At 41.0% G+C, this 15,043-nt stretch overlaps 1 protein-coding gene across 1 annotated transcript in view; it reads right to left on the bottom strand.

The window, feature by feature from the left end:
* Window positions 1-15,043, bottom strand: part of LOC148478125 (uncharacterized) — an 82,123-nt gene that overhangs the window by 13,922 nt on the left and 53,158 nt on the right. Inside the window, exons 17-24 of the mRNA XM_088455917.1 lie at window positions 13,878-13,931; window positions 8,600-8,653; window positions 5,106-5,159; window positions 4,130-4,201; window positions 3,048-3,083; window positions 2,743-2,787; window positions 518-550; window positions 291-437 (exon numbers count right to left, since the gene is read on the bottom strand). Coding sequence (XP_088312043.1) covers window positions 291-437; window positions 518-550; window positions 2,743-2,787; window positions 3,048-3,083; window positions 4,130-4,201; window positions 5,106-5,159; window positions 8,600-8,653; window positions 13,878-13,931 — 495 coding nt within the window. The remainder of the gene's footprint in view (window positions 1-290; window positions 438-517; window positions 551-2,742; window positions 2,788-3,047; window positions 3,084-4,129; window positions 4,202-5,105; window positions 5,160-8,599; window positions 8,654-13,877; window positions 13,932-15,043) is intronic.

Genomic DNA, 15,043 nt, shown 5'->3' with positions numbered 1-15,043 from the left:
ACGGAACGGGTTCCTGCTTGTACCCTCACAAATTCCCACATTAGCTGCCTGGATTATCGCATTAGCATAATTCAGTAAATCAGGCTCCTGTGGCTGGCTGCAACTACAGCCACTCTGCGTGCATCTCAGAATCAGCCCCATTATCACATGAAATCACTTGTGCAGCCATTTGCTAAGCTGTGCTCCTGTGTAAATGTAAACATCAAGAGAAACTGAACTGTATTGAAATAGCTGATGCGCTGTCTATAATCTGTGTCTCCCATATATTTATACAGTTAGAAAATTCTTACTGTAGACCCCATAGGACCAATGTCTCCTGTGATTCCAAGATCACCAGAAGGGCCTTGCTCTCCTTGTCGACCTCGAGCCCCAACCTCTCCTGGAGGTCCTCTTCTTCCAACAAGTCCTTCTGCACCCACTGGACCAGTTTCTCCAACCTAAATTATTCCTAGATGTTAGTAGAGCTCCAAAGAACACACACAAACTGTTACTGTAGTACTAGCTCACTCATACTTACTCTGCCTTTTGGTCCTTTTACTCCCTTTTCTCCCTTAAAAATAAAGTTTTATTGTTTTCATTATTTTTAATTGAAGCTTATGAAGCCAGACAAGCATTTGCCAGTATTATTTATTCTGATCTGTGTATACAAATATTCTGGAGTAATATGTAATGCTGGGCATACACGGCCAGATAAAATGCCTGTCAGACCGACAGACATTTTATCTGGCCGGCTGCCAGCCGCAGATGTCGCCGGTATACACTGTGAGATTTCTCTCACAGTGTATTCGGCAGACATTTGCGCTCCGCCCCCGGGGGAGGAGACATTTCCCTGTTCCTTCCGTAGGAAGGAACACAGGAAATGTCTGTCTGTCGGCCGCGGCTGGGCATACATTGCCCGATGCGGCCGACAGTTTAACCGGAAATATCGCATCGGACGGGCATGCTGGACAATCCGGCATGCCCGACTGAGCAATATTTAACCCTCGGTCGCCCCCGCACACGCTACAATTATCGTTGTGATCCGCCGATATCAGGCGGAACCCCCCCGATAATTGTAGTGTGTATGGCCAGTATAAGAAATTGGTAATAAAGCAGCAGACCAGAACCATGACATAAGCGTCGGTCACCTTGTTCTCTGAAATGACAACATTCTGAAAGGGACTGGTAAAAAGAAAGAGTGACTGAGTGATATTTTCACATTATACTGTAAATGACCTCATTTATTAGTGTTATTGGCTACATGTATTTTATTATGTGTTAGAATGAGGCATGAATGCTAGAATAGTTGGATTTGTACCTCCAATATGCTAGATATACAGTATTTCAGTGGCAGAACCAGTGCTTTCTATAAGGTGGTGCAGGAACAAAGAACTTGGGCCTGTCTAGAAATCCTGACCAGTAAAATTGTGCGGCACAGTAGCATCTTTACTGGGTTTCAATATGCGCGATGGAGTCTGGCCATACCCCATACTCTGAAGGATCATTGACTATGACCTCTTAAAATACTGGGCACAGAACTTTTCATGGGTGCCCTGGGAATAACTGACTTTCGCCCGCAGCAGTTTTGTAGTTTTATTGTTCTGCTGTATAGTACAGAATTAAAGGACAGACTGAGAATAGTTACTGAGTATTTCTGAGTAGTTACTGAATATTTAATCCATCTTAAAGCCCAGCGACTATCGCCGACTATCGATAGCTGCCAGTTGGCATTTCCAACAGGTGCATCAGCGGTTCAGGTCCGATTGGGGGACCTTATAGTACACAGTGAAGAACAGATGACAGGACTTAACTGTAATGATGATAGAGACTGGAAACAGGTAACAGGTGCTTATAGTAATTAGCACTGCAAGGAGATAGCATCTGGAGCAAAACACAGTGTGGTAGCAATGATGGAATTGTGTCACGAACAAGTGTAGATTCTTGTAGTAAAGCTGAAGTAGAAACTGGAAGAGCTGGAAGCAGCAAACAGGCCCAGGGGCCAGGGTACTGATATCTAAAGAGAAAAGTTGTTCTGGCAATGTTCACAGTGCAAATCCAGGTTTAAATAGGGTGCTCTGAGTGCTGATTGTTTGAGTGAAACAGGCGATCAATGTTGCTGAAACTGGATGGCTCAGTACAGTCAGGTGATCACAACTAAGATAGTGGCACCCATGTTTTAGAAGCGCGGAGAAAGAACACGAGAGAACACGAATCCCATATGCTGGTTGGTAAGTATGGTCCTCGGAGACGCCTTCTGCAGCCAGGAGGGACATGGATGGCCATGATGTGATTCTGCCAGACATGGTAACAGGGTTTCAGACCCTGATGTGCGACATACAGTATATAGTGATTTTAAGTGTTTTCTCTTTTTGTGTATGTATTTATAACTGCACAGTAGTAATTCCCACTCTTTATCTAATTGCCATAATTCTCTATGTTGCATGTTTCTATGCTGAATTATTCTAGTGCAAGAGGCCAGGAGTGTCACCCTTCAGCTTATCCTATCATCACTGGAGTGATTATGTGATCATGGAGACTGCACCTCTCTCTGGAGAAGTCTTTCATTTCTATAAGTTCAATCACAGCTGGATATATGAATATGTGCTTTTCTACATTTCTACAAATTGACCCTTTCTAGGGGTTATTATATCTGGGCAAATGCACTCCTTTCCCCATCTACCACAACACACACATCCACAAAATAATGTTTTTTCTTCTTTGTTATTAAAAACACTTTACTTATCAATATAAATAAAAATATACCTTTTGTCCTTCTAGACCCTTGATTCCTTGAATTCCAAGACTGCCCTGTTCACAAAATAATAATAATATTTAGGCTTATAGAGGGCTTAAGTAAGCTTTTCTTGTCTTTGAACAGTAGTACAAGCTTAAAGTTTAATCATTCTATTGGTAGAATCAAATAACATACTTTCTAACATAACACAACATGTGTAATGGTTAATAGATGCTGTCTTCAGCATCACCGTCTTATCAGGATCACACACACCCTAATGTGGTATATGATATATATTATAGATATACAGGCAGATGTACAGTAATTGTGGTACCTTTTGCCCAAGTACACCAGGAAGTCCCACATGACCCTGTGAATAATAAAAAGACTTATTGTACAATCTTTAAATAATTAGATGATGTTGTCAGTTTATATTTATTTGTGATAAAATCCTGCAGTCATAGCTACTTCACTTGTTAGTGATTCAGGGCCTGATTCAGTGGTGGGCGCTAATCCCATCGTGGCTGTATCTTAAACACAGCGGTACTGATAATTTATGCTAATGCAGCAGCAGCTCTCATTGGTACACAGACGTCCACCAGCTGCTTCTCTAATCCACTACTTGCAGACAAAGAGGCACTATAGGTCGCACATCGAACTTCTGAGCGACCATATGGCTGCTGAGAATATTCATCGGAACTAAGCCACCTAGGCTAGTGATACTGTGTAGAAGGACAAAGTCGCTGGCTGCAACACTCACGCAACTTGAGCCACCCTTGTTACTTCCTATATACGCACACTGACTGTCAATCACTCTGCATCCAAATACTCACCATGTCCTCCGTCTGTAAACCCTCGTGACACATGTACAGTGTAAAAATATTGGCCAACTGTGCAAACATCGGCATCCGCCTCTGAATCAGAACCTCATTGTCTTGTTTGTGAGCAGTAAAATACAGTCAGTCCTAGAGACTGGGAAATTGTATGAAATGTTGCAGGGTCCATGACTTGGCTGTAGGTGGAACATTGTCAGTAATAATAGGGACAGTGTTTGGCCACCACAGTATAGATAAGAGAAATAGCGACCATATTTCACAAAAATCAGGACGTAACACAAAATTGATTTGTCATTCCTCAAAAGTTCCTCTGCACTCCATTTGTAAATGTACATGTAGGACTGTTGTAGGACTGGTGAAACATGCACAATTTTGTTCATCTCTGTCCTCCTGTACCTTAAAACCTTGACATTCAATATTAAAATAATAGTGATTAATATAAATGATGATATCAGATGTTAATAGCTATTATTTTTTACCTAACATTGGGAAGGCAACACCACTGAATAAAAAATAAATAAATACATATTTAACACATATATCTATGTTAATGAATGAACTTGAATAAAACCCAACTCACAGCAGCTCCAGGCGGACCAATAAATCCAGGTCTGCCAGGACGTCCAGCTTCTCCTTTCACACCTAGGGTTCCCTGTTAAGCAACAAAGAAACAAAACGTATGGTACTATAAAATGGCTTGTATGAATACTGTAAACTTTAATTTGGTTGAATGTCACTTCCCAGCATATAAAAGAAAACCTATATGCTAGATAAACACTTCTCACTCCTGCATACAATACTTTTTCCATGGCACAAATCCCTATGGAATTCCCAATCATGCCTGATCAGACTCCTTCTCAGCTGTCAAATCTTTAAATGCTCTCTGAAAACCCCCCTCTATTCACGAGCCTACCCTACTCACACCAATACTACTCTGCACAAACTGCTAGACACAGAGCCATATCTGTGCGCTCTGCAGTCTGGACCCTTTCTAAGGTCTTCCCCGTCCATTCTATATTTCACCATCACAAACCTCCCATCTCCAGTCCACTTTGCTACATTCACAACCCACCACCCAAGTTGTACCTACTGTTCTTCTCTGGCTCCTATAACTGAGAAGGTTTCAACACTGGAGGAAGCAGAGAGCCAGTTGGGTGCTTCTGTGGTAAGTAACAGGCAGCCATGCTTCCACCACCTCTTAGCAACATGAGCAGCAGTGCCTATCGCAAAGGTCTTGGTACTGCCTTGGACATACCACCACTATTGTCCTGCCTACAAACTTGGCTCCCACCCCTTCCCACTGATCCCATCCTGCCCAATACTTAATGAAAAGCAGATGTCATTTAATTAACTAAGTGGCAACTAAAGCACTGGCATTTTTTTATTTGTCTGCTATTGTGCCACAACATTACACAACACCTTCCATTTGGTATCTGGTACTACCAAGGCAAATACATCAAATACATACAGAAAGAATGTAAGCAAGAGACATACAAAGTTCTATAAAAACAAACTAAATTGCTGCTTAAACACATAATATTTGGCATTTTACTCACAGATCTTCCTCGTGGACCTTCAGGACCTCGTTGTCCCATGAATCCCTTTTCTCCCTTGACAGTAAACAGATGAAAGGGCGATGTGTCAGCCACAAATTATTCTAATAGTTCACATTAACAGCACTCAGACATTACATTCAACTAAAGTTACATTTCACTTAAAATATTGTTTAGCTTAGAACCTTTATTTACCATGTTTGACTTGACAGCTTAACATAACACTGCTTATTTTGTATATATTTATATTACAATAATGGACCAGTTTTCCACATTTCTTTAATACAAATAAATACTCCTTTAATTATTCAAACTACTCCATGGTAATTACATATTCCGTTTTGGTCATTCACTTGTACTGCATTATAATGTTTATCACAGGCATATTTCTTATATGCTTCCCTGCAATCTCCTTGTGTGGCTATACCAGATACAGTTTATGATTCTGAGGTTGGAGTAAGACAAATAAGAGCAACTAACTGTGTGCCTAGACAAACCATGTTACACTAAAAGAGGAGTAGACTTAATATGTGCAGAAATTTAGGGGGGGGGGTCCAAACTCAAATCTAAACTGCAGTGTAAAAATAAAGCTGAAATACATTCATTTATAGTAGGGTCATTTACTCATTAATTGTGTTTATATTTTGTTTTTTCTCATATAACATCATTATTTTCCTGTGCGGAATTTCATTCTTTTTCTATATGAGAACATATTTAAGTATTTCTTACTCCTGGGGTGCACCACCAAATTAATTTATGGTAGGGTCATTTACCCACTAATTTTGTTTATCTTTGGTTTTTCTCATATAGCTTATCATTATTTTCCTATGCGGAATTTCCTTCTTTTTCTAAAAATAATGCTGTCCAACACCCCTTGCATTGCATAGTGATTTGTCCAGGTGCACAGTTACTTGCTCTTTCCTGCTTTGTACCCACCTACATTTTGTAGAGGTTTTGGTAAGTACTGTATAAAGATCTCATCAGAAACATCTCCTATTGTACTGTAGGAATTTCATGCAATTTTGGATATGCTGAAATACCTTTTGGTGAAAGCTACTGTATTAATTAACTTTGCCTCTTTACAGTCTTAACAATTCTAATTAGGGGTGTCTAGTAGAGAAAGAGTGTTTCTATGTTTGCCTCTGACTCCTGATAATGAATTATGAATGAATAATGAATCTCGGGCATATTTAATAAATTTATTAATCTTTTTATTACTAAATAATTTGAAAATGAGCATTTTCACACTCATTTCACATTATTTTAGTATCACTTAAATGTATTAAACTAATCAAAAACCCTTACATTTGCAGTCCTCTTTTAAGGAGATTGCATTTCCCATACTTATAATGGGAAATGCAATCTGTTTCAAATTCTGATAGGGAAAGCAGAGCCTGGAGTAGGCTTCTGTGGTCAGCTATGTGTGTCTTTCAAACAATATAGAAGTGGTGGTAGACTGCACTCTTGAGAATAAGACTATAATGAGTTGTGTCTTTCTTTTATAAAATGTGTGTCTTATAGACCACAGGCTGATCACAGTAAAAAAAAATTACACTTACCTGCACCCAGATACAAGTGATCGGTGAGCTCCTCTGTGACCTTGTCAACATATCGCTGTTCTCCTTCTGTAACCCTGGTCATCTGTCTGTACTGTGAACTGAGATGCAGTGATGACCCGGCCGGCAACTCAACTTTACTGCACGGATCAGATGACTGGGGTCACAGAGCAGGAGCCCAGTGATTAGGTGACAGGAGTCACAGATGAGTTCACTGGATTACTGATGACCTGAACAGAAAAGTGTAAGTGTAAGATGAGTGGTGAAGGGGGGAGCAGGGGAGGAGGGAGCCGGGGACAGAGCCGGCGGCGCTGCCTTGCCAGAGTCTCACTGTATTTATTGCGATAAGTACCCTGAGAAGTGGGAGCTTTTTTGCAAGTTCTATCCCTGTGTGCAAATTTTAATACATTAAATGTGGTATTTCCTAAAATTGCATTGCAAATTTAGGTGAAAATATTATAACACAACCGCATTTTAAATGTGGATTGTGGTAAATAGGCCCTTTAATGTGGTTATATGGCAATAGATAAGTATGGGATGCAGTCAGAATCCTGACCGCTGGAATTCCGGTGATCAGAATGCCAATGCCGGAATCCCGACACTTATCAGAATACCAATGCCAGTATCCCGACCGCCGTATTCCCGAAGGTAAATACAGGGGTTTGGGGGAGGGTAAGGATAAGGGGTTAGGGTTAGGTACTAGGGGGAGGGTTAGGGTTAGGCCGTGGGGGGGAGGTTAGATTTAGGGTGCGGGGAGAGAGGGTTAGGTTTAGGCACTAAGGGGGAGGTTAGGTTTAGGCACCAAGGGGAGAGAGGTAGGGGTTTGGGTAGGGTTAGCGGTTAGGTTAGCAATGCTTACCCTTAGGCCTCGGCATTGTAACCTGGTCAGTATGCCGATGTTGGGATTCTGACCACCGTGATCCCGTGCGCCGGCATCCCGTACACAACCCGAGAGGGAATATTTTATATATATATATATATATATATATATATATAGCTACAATACTTTAATAAAAGACCTGGCTAAATAACAGTAGACGCTTTTTTTCTTTTATGTAGAAATAAAATAAACAAAATAAAATAATAAATTGTTACCATATAGCCCTACACCAATTGTACTTTACTCAAAAAAGGTGAGAAAATATTCATTTAATATGTGGCAGGAAGTGTTTAAACACACAATTAAAAGGCAATCTAAATGTAAGGTGGGAGGAAAGCTGCCATTATCTGCAGATGCTATATATCATAGTTCCCACATAGCCTAGCAACTGTTACACAAAATGCAAATAACAATGCAACATACCAATAACAATTTTGCAAATATCTTGGTACAAATCTCCATTAGTATAAAACTGTATTAACTGTAAAGGAGACTGCCCTAACTACTGTGGTACAGTGCTGGGATTTTCTGAATTTCCAAAAAAAAATGTCCTTGTGTGTTCTATTAGAAAAGCTATAATGTACTACAATTTATTTTCTGAACCTGGTCTAACTCCTAAGTCAAATGACTAAATCTATATTGTATAGAACATTTGTTCAGAAGTCTATGGTCCTAAATAAAATGTATACTGAAATACTCAAGAGTACATCTCCTATTTAACTGTATAATCCTTTCCTGGGTGAAAAATAGTTCTTACACAAGTGTCATAATGATACTAAGTTGTCACTAATAAACCAGAATTCTGCATATATGTATAATTAATAGTATGTTACAAACAGTGTGTTTTGTAAATAAGTTAATTCTTCAGCTGAAAGAGCCACTGCTCACTTTAACATTCTACAAGTGTTTGGCGAATCTGTTGCCGTCCTGTAATTTGCATACTGTGCCACTGGCATGGAAACAGAGAAACAAATGGATAACAATATCAAATGTTTATCATAAAATCATAGTTTTATTCATTCCAATGTATCATTTTTTACAAGCAACAAAAAACAAATTACCTTCCGCCCCAGAACTCCATGACGTCCTTCATTACCTTGGAGACCTTGATAAGCCTATAACACAAAATACAATCGAATTTGTGTGTTAAGTATTTATTTTTAAGTGTGCACAATAGTAAGCTCAATAGGGCAGCTGAGCGATTATCGGTGATCTGCGCATGTGTCTGAGTCGCACTGCTCATCCATCAAGTTTCATTACCTTTGTTGCTCGTAGTGAGGATTTATTTGCAAAGTGATTGACAGGCAGGAAACATTTGTGGGTGGCAACGGGAGGTGGCGACTGAAGCGCAGATGTGTCGCGATCATTTACGGGGCGCGTCAAAGCCATTAAGACCATAAAGATGTGTGCTTTATCAAATATGGTACAAAGTAATATGGTCTATAAACAGAGCTGTATATTTCAGATTTCAAATACTAATTACATTAGCAATAATAATTATTATTAATAATAATCATAGGCATGCGCAGGTGTACAATGTGTGCGCCCGGACACCCCTTAGTCAGCCCCAACCCCTACCTAAATTGTCTCCTTCCCACATCTCAGCCAGCTCCAAGGTTAGAGATAACTTATTTATTGAATCGAGTCTTATTAGCTCCTCCTCCTCCATATGGACCCGTGAATTCCTGCATTATCTCACCAATAGGAAGTGGTAGAGATGCAGGAGATCCACCAACTCTTCCAGGGCTCCGGGGAATACCCAAAAAATTGTGAGTCTCCCGCAAATTGCAGGACGGTAGGTAAGTATAATCTAACATCACTTAATTTATTTTTTGTAATCACATTAAAGAAGATAACAACCTACAGTATTTTTACACCTATCTAATAAACCTACACTGATACCCCCTAAACACTAAACAAATGTAAAATAAAGTTTTAATTATCTATTAAAATTATATGTAATAAGAATGTTAACAGGAAGCCAATCAGAGCACACTTGGTGAAAGTATCCAAGGTGGTGACAAGTGTGATGTGTCAGCCTAGAATTTCAAGACTTCAACTTCAAATCCAGACACTTGAAAGTTCTGATGGTGGCATACTGTATGTTCCTAGGGCTGATATTTCTGCCAGAGCTAGGGCTAATATACTGTAGCAATCAGCACGCATGGCCACCTGTTGTAGGGTGAAGAATCTCCTATACACTAGCTTCTCTTACAATTTGAGCCTTACATTTTAACAGAAATTGTTCTTGTATGGCCAACGTTAGGAGTCACTTTCTGCGTTTAGCTTTGTGCCAATGGCACACTCACAGTACCACTCTACAGTATGTACACATTAGTGTCTCTTGGGTGTCATCCAGATGCATTGTATTCACTTTAGCTGGAGCAGGGCTGTGAACACCATCTTCACCTTCCAGTAGGTGGATTACATAGTGTGGCCTCTCCTAATCCGCCACTCTCCACAAATTTTGGGTCAGTCCAGGAATGATGATGTTTGTCCATGCAAGATGACGTTTAGCCTCTTTCTGAGTTCCGTTTTTTTGGAGGGAAAAATCCGAACTCGGCGTGCAAACTCGAACCTATCCGAGCCTGCACATCCCTAGTACAAACTAGATGATATGTTGTCCGATCCCACGGATTGGAGCGACATATTGAGTACATCGTCTAGTGTGTACCCGTTATATGCGCGCTCCCACGGTTCTACGTCAGCTGCCAGCCCTACAGCAGGATTGGTGGGGGATGTCGCTAAAGATGTCATGCTGCAGAATGAAGCAAGACACGTCCCTCCCCCCTGCCTGACCCAGCATCAGCAGTGTGTATGCACTTGCCTCATGTCGGGGCCTGTCACCGGCAATATCGCACTGGGTACACGTCGGCTGATGTGTACCAAGCTTAAGGCTATACTGTAGAGCAATTTTTGTAATAAGCAAACAAGATCTTCTTAGCCATTTTGAAATTACCTGTATCATGTACAATTCTGCTTCTACAGTATATCACCGTAAAGACAAGCAGTTTTATTGTCATAATGCGTATTTCTTAAGGCAGCTATAGCAATGATCAGTGGTCCAGAGAGTACTCTATTTAGTAACTGGTACAAAAGTGGCATCATAATCGTCACCAATTTTTTTTAAAATAGCCCTTTGTCACACATTTTGCTTTAGATCTGTAAACTTTACCTTCAGAGTCACATTTGGTCTTAAAAACGCATTTACATCAAATTACATGTTTTCCTGGAGGTAACTCTATAAGATACCATGTCTGGAGCTGTTTGAGAGATTCTATTTCTTCATCCACAGCTTTAATTCATCAATAACAACACTTCTTTTATTGTCACTTGGTTGGTTTTTTTATGTAGAATTCTGTAACCCTTTTACAATTTACTGTAACTGTACAAAAAGACCTGGCACTGATAGTACAAACAAATCACAATTATAATATTATTATTAAGTATTATCAATCGAGCAGCAAAGAGCTAATGTGCTAGTGGTTGCACATATATATACACCTAGATACCACATTAAAACACCCTTGCACTGATATGATAGATGAAGGTTGGTACAAAGGAAATCACAAATGCAAAATTATAAACATATTTATTATCACACATATAATATAATTCATTGACCGGTCAACAAAACAACCCTAAAACATCACATAAAATTTTTCAATATTATAAGAATTTTAGACTTAAAAAGTTTTGACTATAATTCCACTTAATTAGTTAGTTGAAGGAGAGGTTTGTACCCATGAATATTTCCTGGCGCTGCCACATCATCGCAATCCACACATCCCCAGTGTCTTAGCTGCAAACCCGCTCTCTACAGCACTTGTAAACTAACTAGCTGGCTGCATGGGTACAGCCATGATGGATTTCCCAGTGTGACTCTCCAGTCCAGTCCCTATCACATGATCCTGACAGCCGCCCATGGACTTCAACTGGGGCCTATTTAAACTCCTTCAGAAGAACAGCACATTGCCAGAGCAACATCTTCCTTAGATAGTTCCTTGTCCCCAGGCTTCATTCATTCCGGTGCTGTTCCTGTTTGCTATTGAACTTTTGTGTCTACCATCTACAGTTTGCCACCTGTCATCTGTATCCTGGTAAGCGGACTCCTGTTATCTACCAACGATCAAATTTCTGCAGTCCGCAGCAGTCTGCAGCTATCCTGCCTTCCTGGCTTGCAACAGCTGTTCCCATCTGTTGCAGTTCTTACAGGAGGTTCCCCAGCATCAAGTATATCTGGACTCTCGCTTCATCCCTTTAGCTTCTAAACATAGGTTGGTACTGGGGTTTGGTTCTCCTGTTCTGAGTTTCTGCACTGTGGCTGTTCCTGAGTGTCACTGTCCAGTTGCAGGGCTACGATTTCAAGGTTCGCCCAGCTGGTTTAGTTGGGGGTCTGGGGTGCCGCATCTCCACTTCTAGTTTCTGAGCTCCAGATTCTGATTCCAGTGCCAGGCCTTTGAATCAGGGTTTGGGTTCCAGGACGATTCAACCCTTGTGGAAGTGGTTTCAAGGATCACCCAGCTGGTTCAGTCGGGGGTCCAGGGTGCCGCATCCCCACTTCTAGTTTCTGAGCTCTGAATTCTGATTCCAGTGCCAGGCCTTTGAATTGGAGTATGGGTTTGAGGTTGTTTGCCCTGAGCTCCTTCATTCTGAGTTTCTAGACTCCAGTTTCAGTACTATGCACCTCTGAGTTTTTCTGGTTGTGTTTGCCTAAGTTCCCAGTAGTGGGCTTCAACCTTTAGCTTTTCTGTTGGGGGCTGAGGTTGAGTTCTGTACAAACAGTTCCAGGCTCTCTCGGCTAGGATTTCAGTTCTAAATCCTTGTGCAGACTCCAGTCCAGAGTTCCACCTGTGGGTTTGGGTTTGCCATGGATGTCTGAGCTTGTCAGCTATAGTAAATATCTGCTTCATGAGAAGACCACACATCAACTCTCCTAGTTTCACCCACAATCCTGCGTCACCTGGTCCTAAGGGTCCCAAGACGGATCTGAAACCCGTGATTTCCATGACATCCATATCTTTTCAGAATGTCTTGTGTCTTGCCACTTGTATATTCTCTCCCATTATCTGCACATAGGGTTTTTGAAAAATGCCCAGGGTTGGACTGGCCCACAGGGGTACAGGGGGAATCCCCCGGTGAGCCCCACTGCCTGAGGGCCCAACCCCTCCTTTAGGGATCAGGTTCAAGACTGTTCACTTGAACTATACATTATACATATGTTGCATTATACTGCACAGTACTATGGTGTATTTTCAACAATGCATTGCTGTTATTAATATGGTACATGATCATGCATGCCCCAGCAGTATTTACTATATGTACATTTTTAAGGGGTCCAGACCATGCACTCTCTAACGGCTAGCCAAGCCTCTTTGGAGGCTGGCCACATCCCCTCTGGAGGCTGACCACACCCTTAAGTATGGGCCTCTATCACTGCATTCCCCCGGTGGGCCCTTCATGCCCCAGTCTGATACTGAAAATGCTCATACTTGTTCTTTACTTGAGCAAGATATTCTTCAAGGGCACTTGGGACAGGATGCACTATTGCATTTTTTTGTGGTCAAACCTCTGAAAATGACGTATTCAGAGGTTTGTCCACTTACCGCATATGCACCAAGCCCAGTAATGCAATACATGCCAAGGCTTAGATAACATTGCCCAATAGAAGCCTATGGGCTTCTAATTGCGACTCCCCCTCAGAGGGATCCCTCCCAGCACCCCCCGCGGTGCGTGCATCACTCAAATCATGCACAGAAGAACTTCTGTGTCATAAATCTGGAACTCCTATCGCTGAGGACAGCTCGTACCGGGAAAGCTGTCCTTTGTGATTGTATTCATGCATACTGGCATTATTTACGCCGATATGCATGAGATGAGTGGTGAGATGCATTGCATGCAAAATTAGATGCTTGATCCTTACTGTGCAGCAGGTAAAGTGTTGTGAACATTGTGTAATCATCAATGACTGTGAGAAAATATTTATTTTTACCTGGGTTCGCATGTCTATCTATCTAAAACAACTAAAATCGTGTGGCACTCCCAGCATTAATTACACTTTTTTTTCTTTTCAAATGCAACATGCCCCCACATTTTGGCCAAACTCCTAATTCAGTAAAGGGGAGGGGGCGCCTTAACATAACCTTGCTAAGGGGCACCATGGCACCTAGTGCCACAGGTACAACAATTAACAGGATCTGCATTCATTTTAATACAGTAAAATTGCCCATCATAAACAGAATGTGTTGGGTTTTATGTTATTTCCAGTAGCACATATGAATATACATGTGATCATAAAGTGAAGTTAATAAAATAATATAATGTTAATTTATGACTTACTTCAGTTCCATCAATACCATCACGTCCAGGCAAACCTGGATCACCAATAATTCCCTGAAAAACAAATAGAACAAAATTAGAAATTAAATCTTTTTTCCACTTCAAATAATCCCGGTACCACAGTATATCCCCTACCATCCCAATAATAATTTGGTGGAGGTCCCACCTGTGGAACACTAAACATTCACTCTTTTTAGACCTGTGTCAGCGATTACCTTCAGCACTGCTTGGGTCTTTCCATGCCAGGAGAGATCCAGCACAGTCACTCCAAGACTGTCCATATTGAGAAACCAGGGGTCTTTTTCAGAGGTGGACGCAGAAGCACCTGCTTGTGTTTATTTGAGGTCACCAATCTGTGACTTTATGTAAATGCCGCTACAAATTCCATCCCTTGTGTATATCCATGTGTCTGAATGTGCTAGGACTGAGACGCCCTCTTTCAGCGTCCGTACATATATCGATCATACCATATACAAGTATGAGATCGCTTACACTCATTACTAAGAAACTTTCTATGTTTGTTTTCCCAACTCAACAGGAAGCAATAGGCAGGATGAGCCAGACTGTAGTCAGTCACATAGCATCGGAAGGAAACCATTGATGGTAAGCACACATTGAAAACTTATGATTGATTGCAAAACCATTAAACATCGGAACAAAAATATTGATGGTTCAGATGTTTCATCAATTAATTCACATCCCTAACATAAATCAAATTGTGGGGGACCCACCAAAATGCCATTAATTTAATCCCTATGTCTATAATTCCTTATTTGTAAATACATTTTAAATTGCAGAGTATACACAACATTTTCAAACCTGAGTGGTAGCGGCACTGTTTCTGTTTCACCTTGCATGTTCCTCGCTCATTTAGTCACAATAATATACCAACTAGCTGCCTGTGTGTTCTGGTGTCAGAAAATCAGACTAACCACTAATCACATAACACAATGTATAATCCTACATATGGCTTGCAACTTGCTAATTCCTACCATTTCCACTAGATGCCAGGGTCGGACTGGCCCACAGCTGTACAGGGGAAATCCCCAGTGGGCCCCACTACCTGAGGCCCCACCCCCTCTTCTAGGTTATCTGGTGTAGAAAGACCATAATTTATTATTATTTATTAGTAAACTTTATTAATAATGTGCCACAAGTGGTCCGCA

The sequence above is a fragment of the Taudactylus pleione genome, unplaced genomic scaffold (assembly GCF_031769625.1).
Source record: "Taudactylus pleione unplaced genomic scaffold, aTauple2 ptg000678l, whole genome shotgun sequence".
Taxonomy (NCBI): Eukaryota; Metazoa; Chordata; class Amphibia; order Anura; family Myobatrachidae; genus Taudactylus; species Taudactylus pleione.
This window is presented reverse-complemented; position numbering and strand designations above follow the sequence as displayed.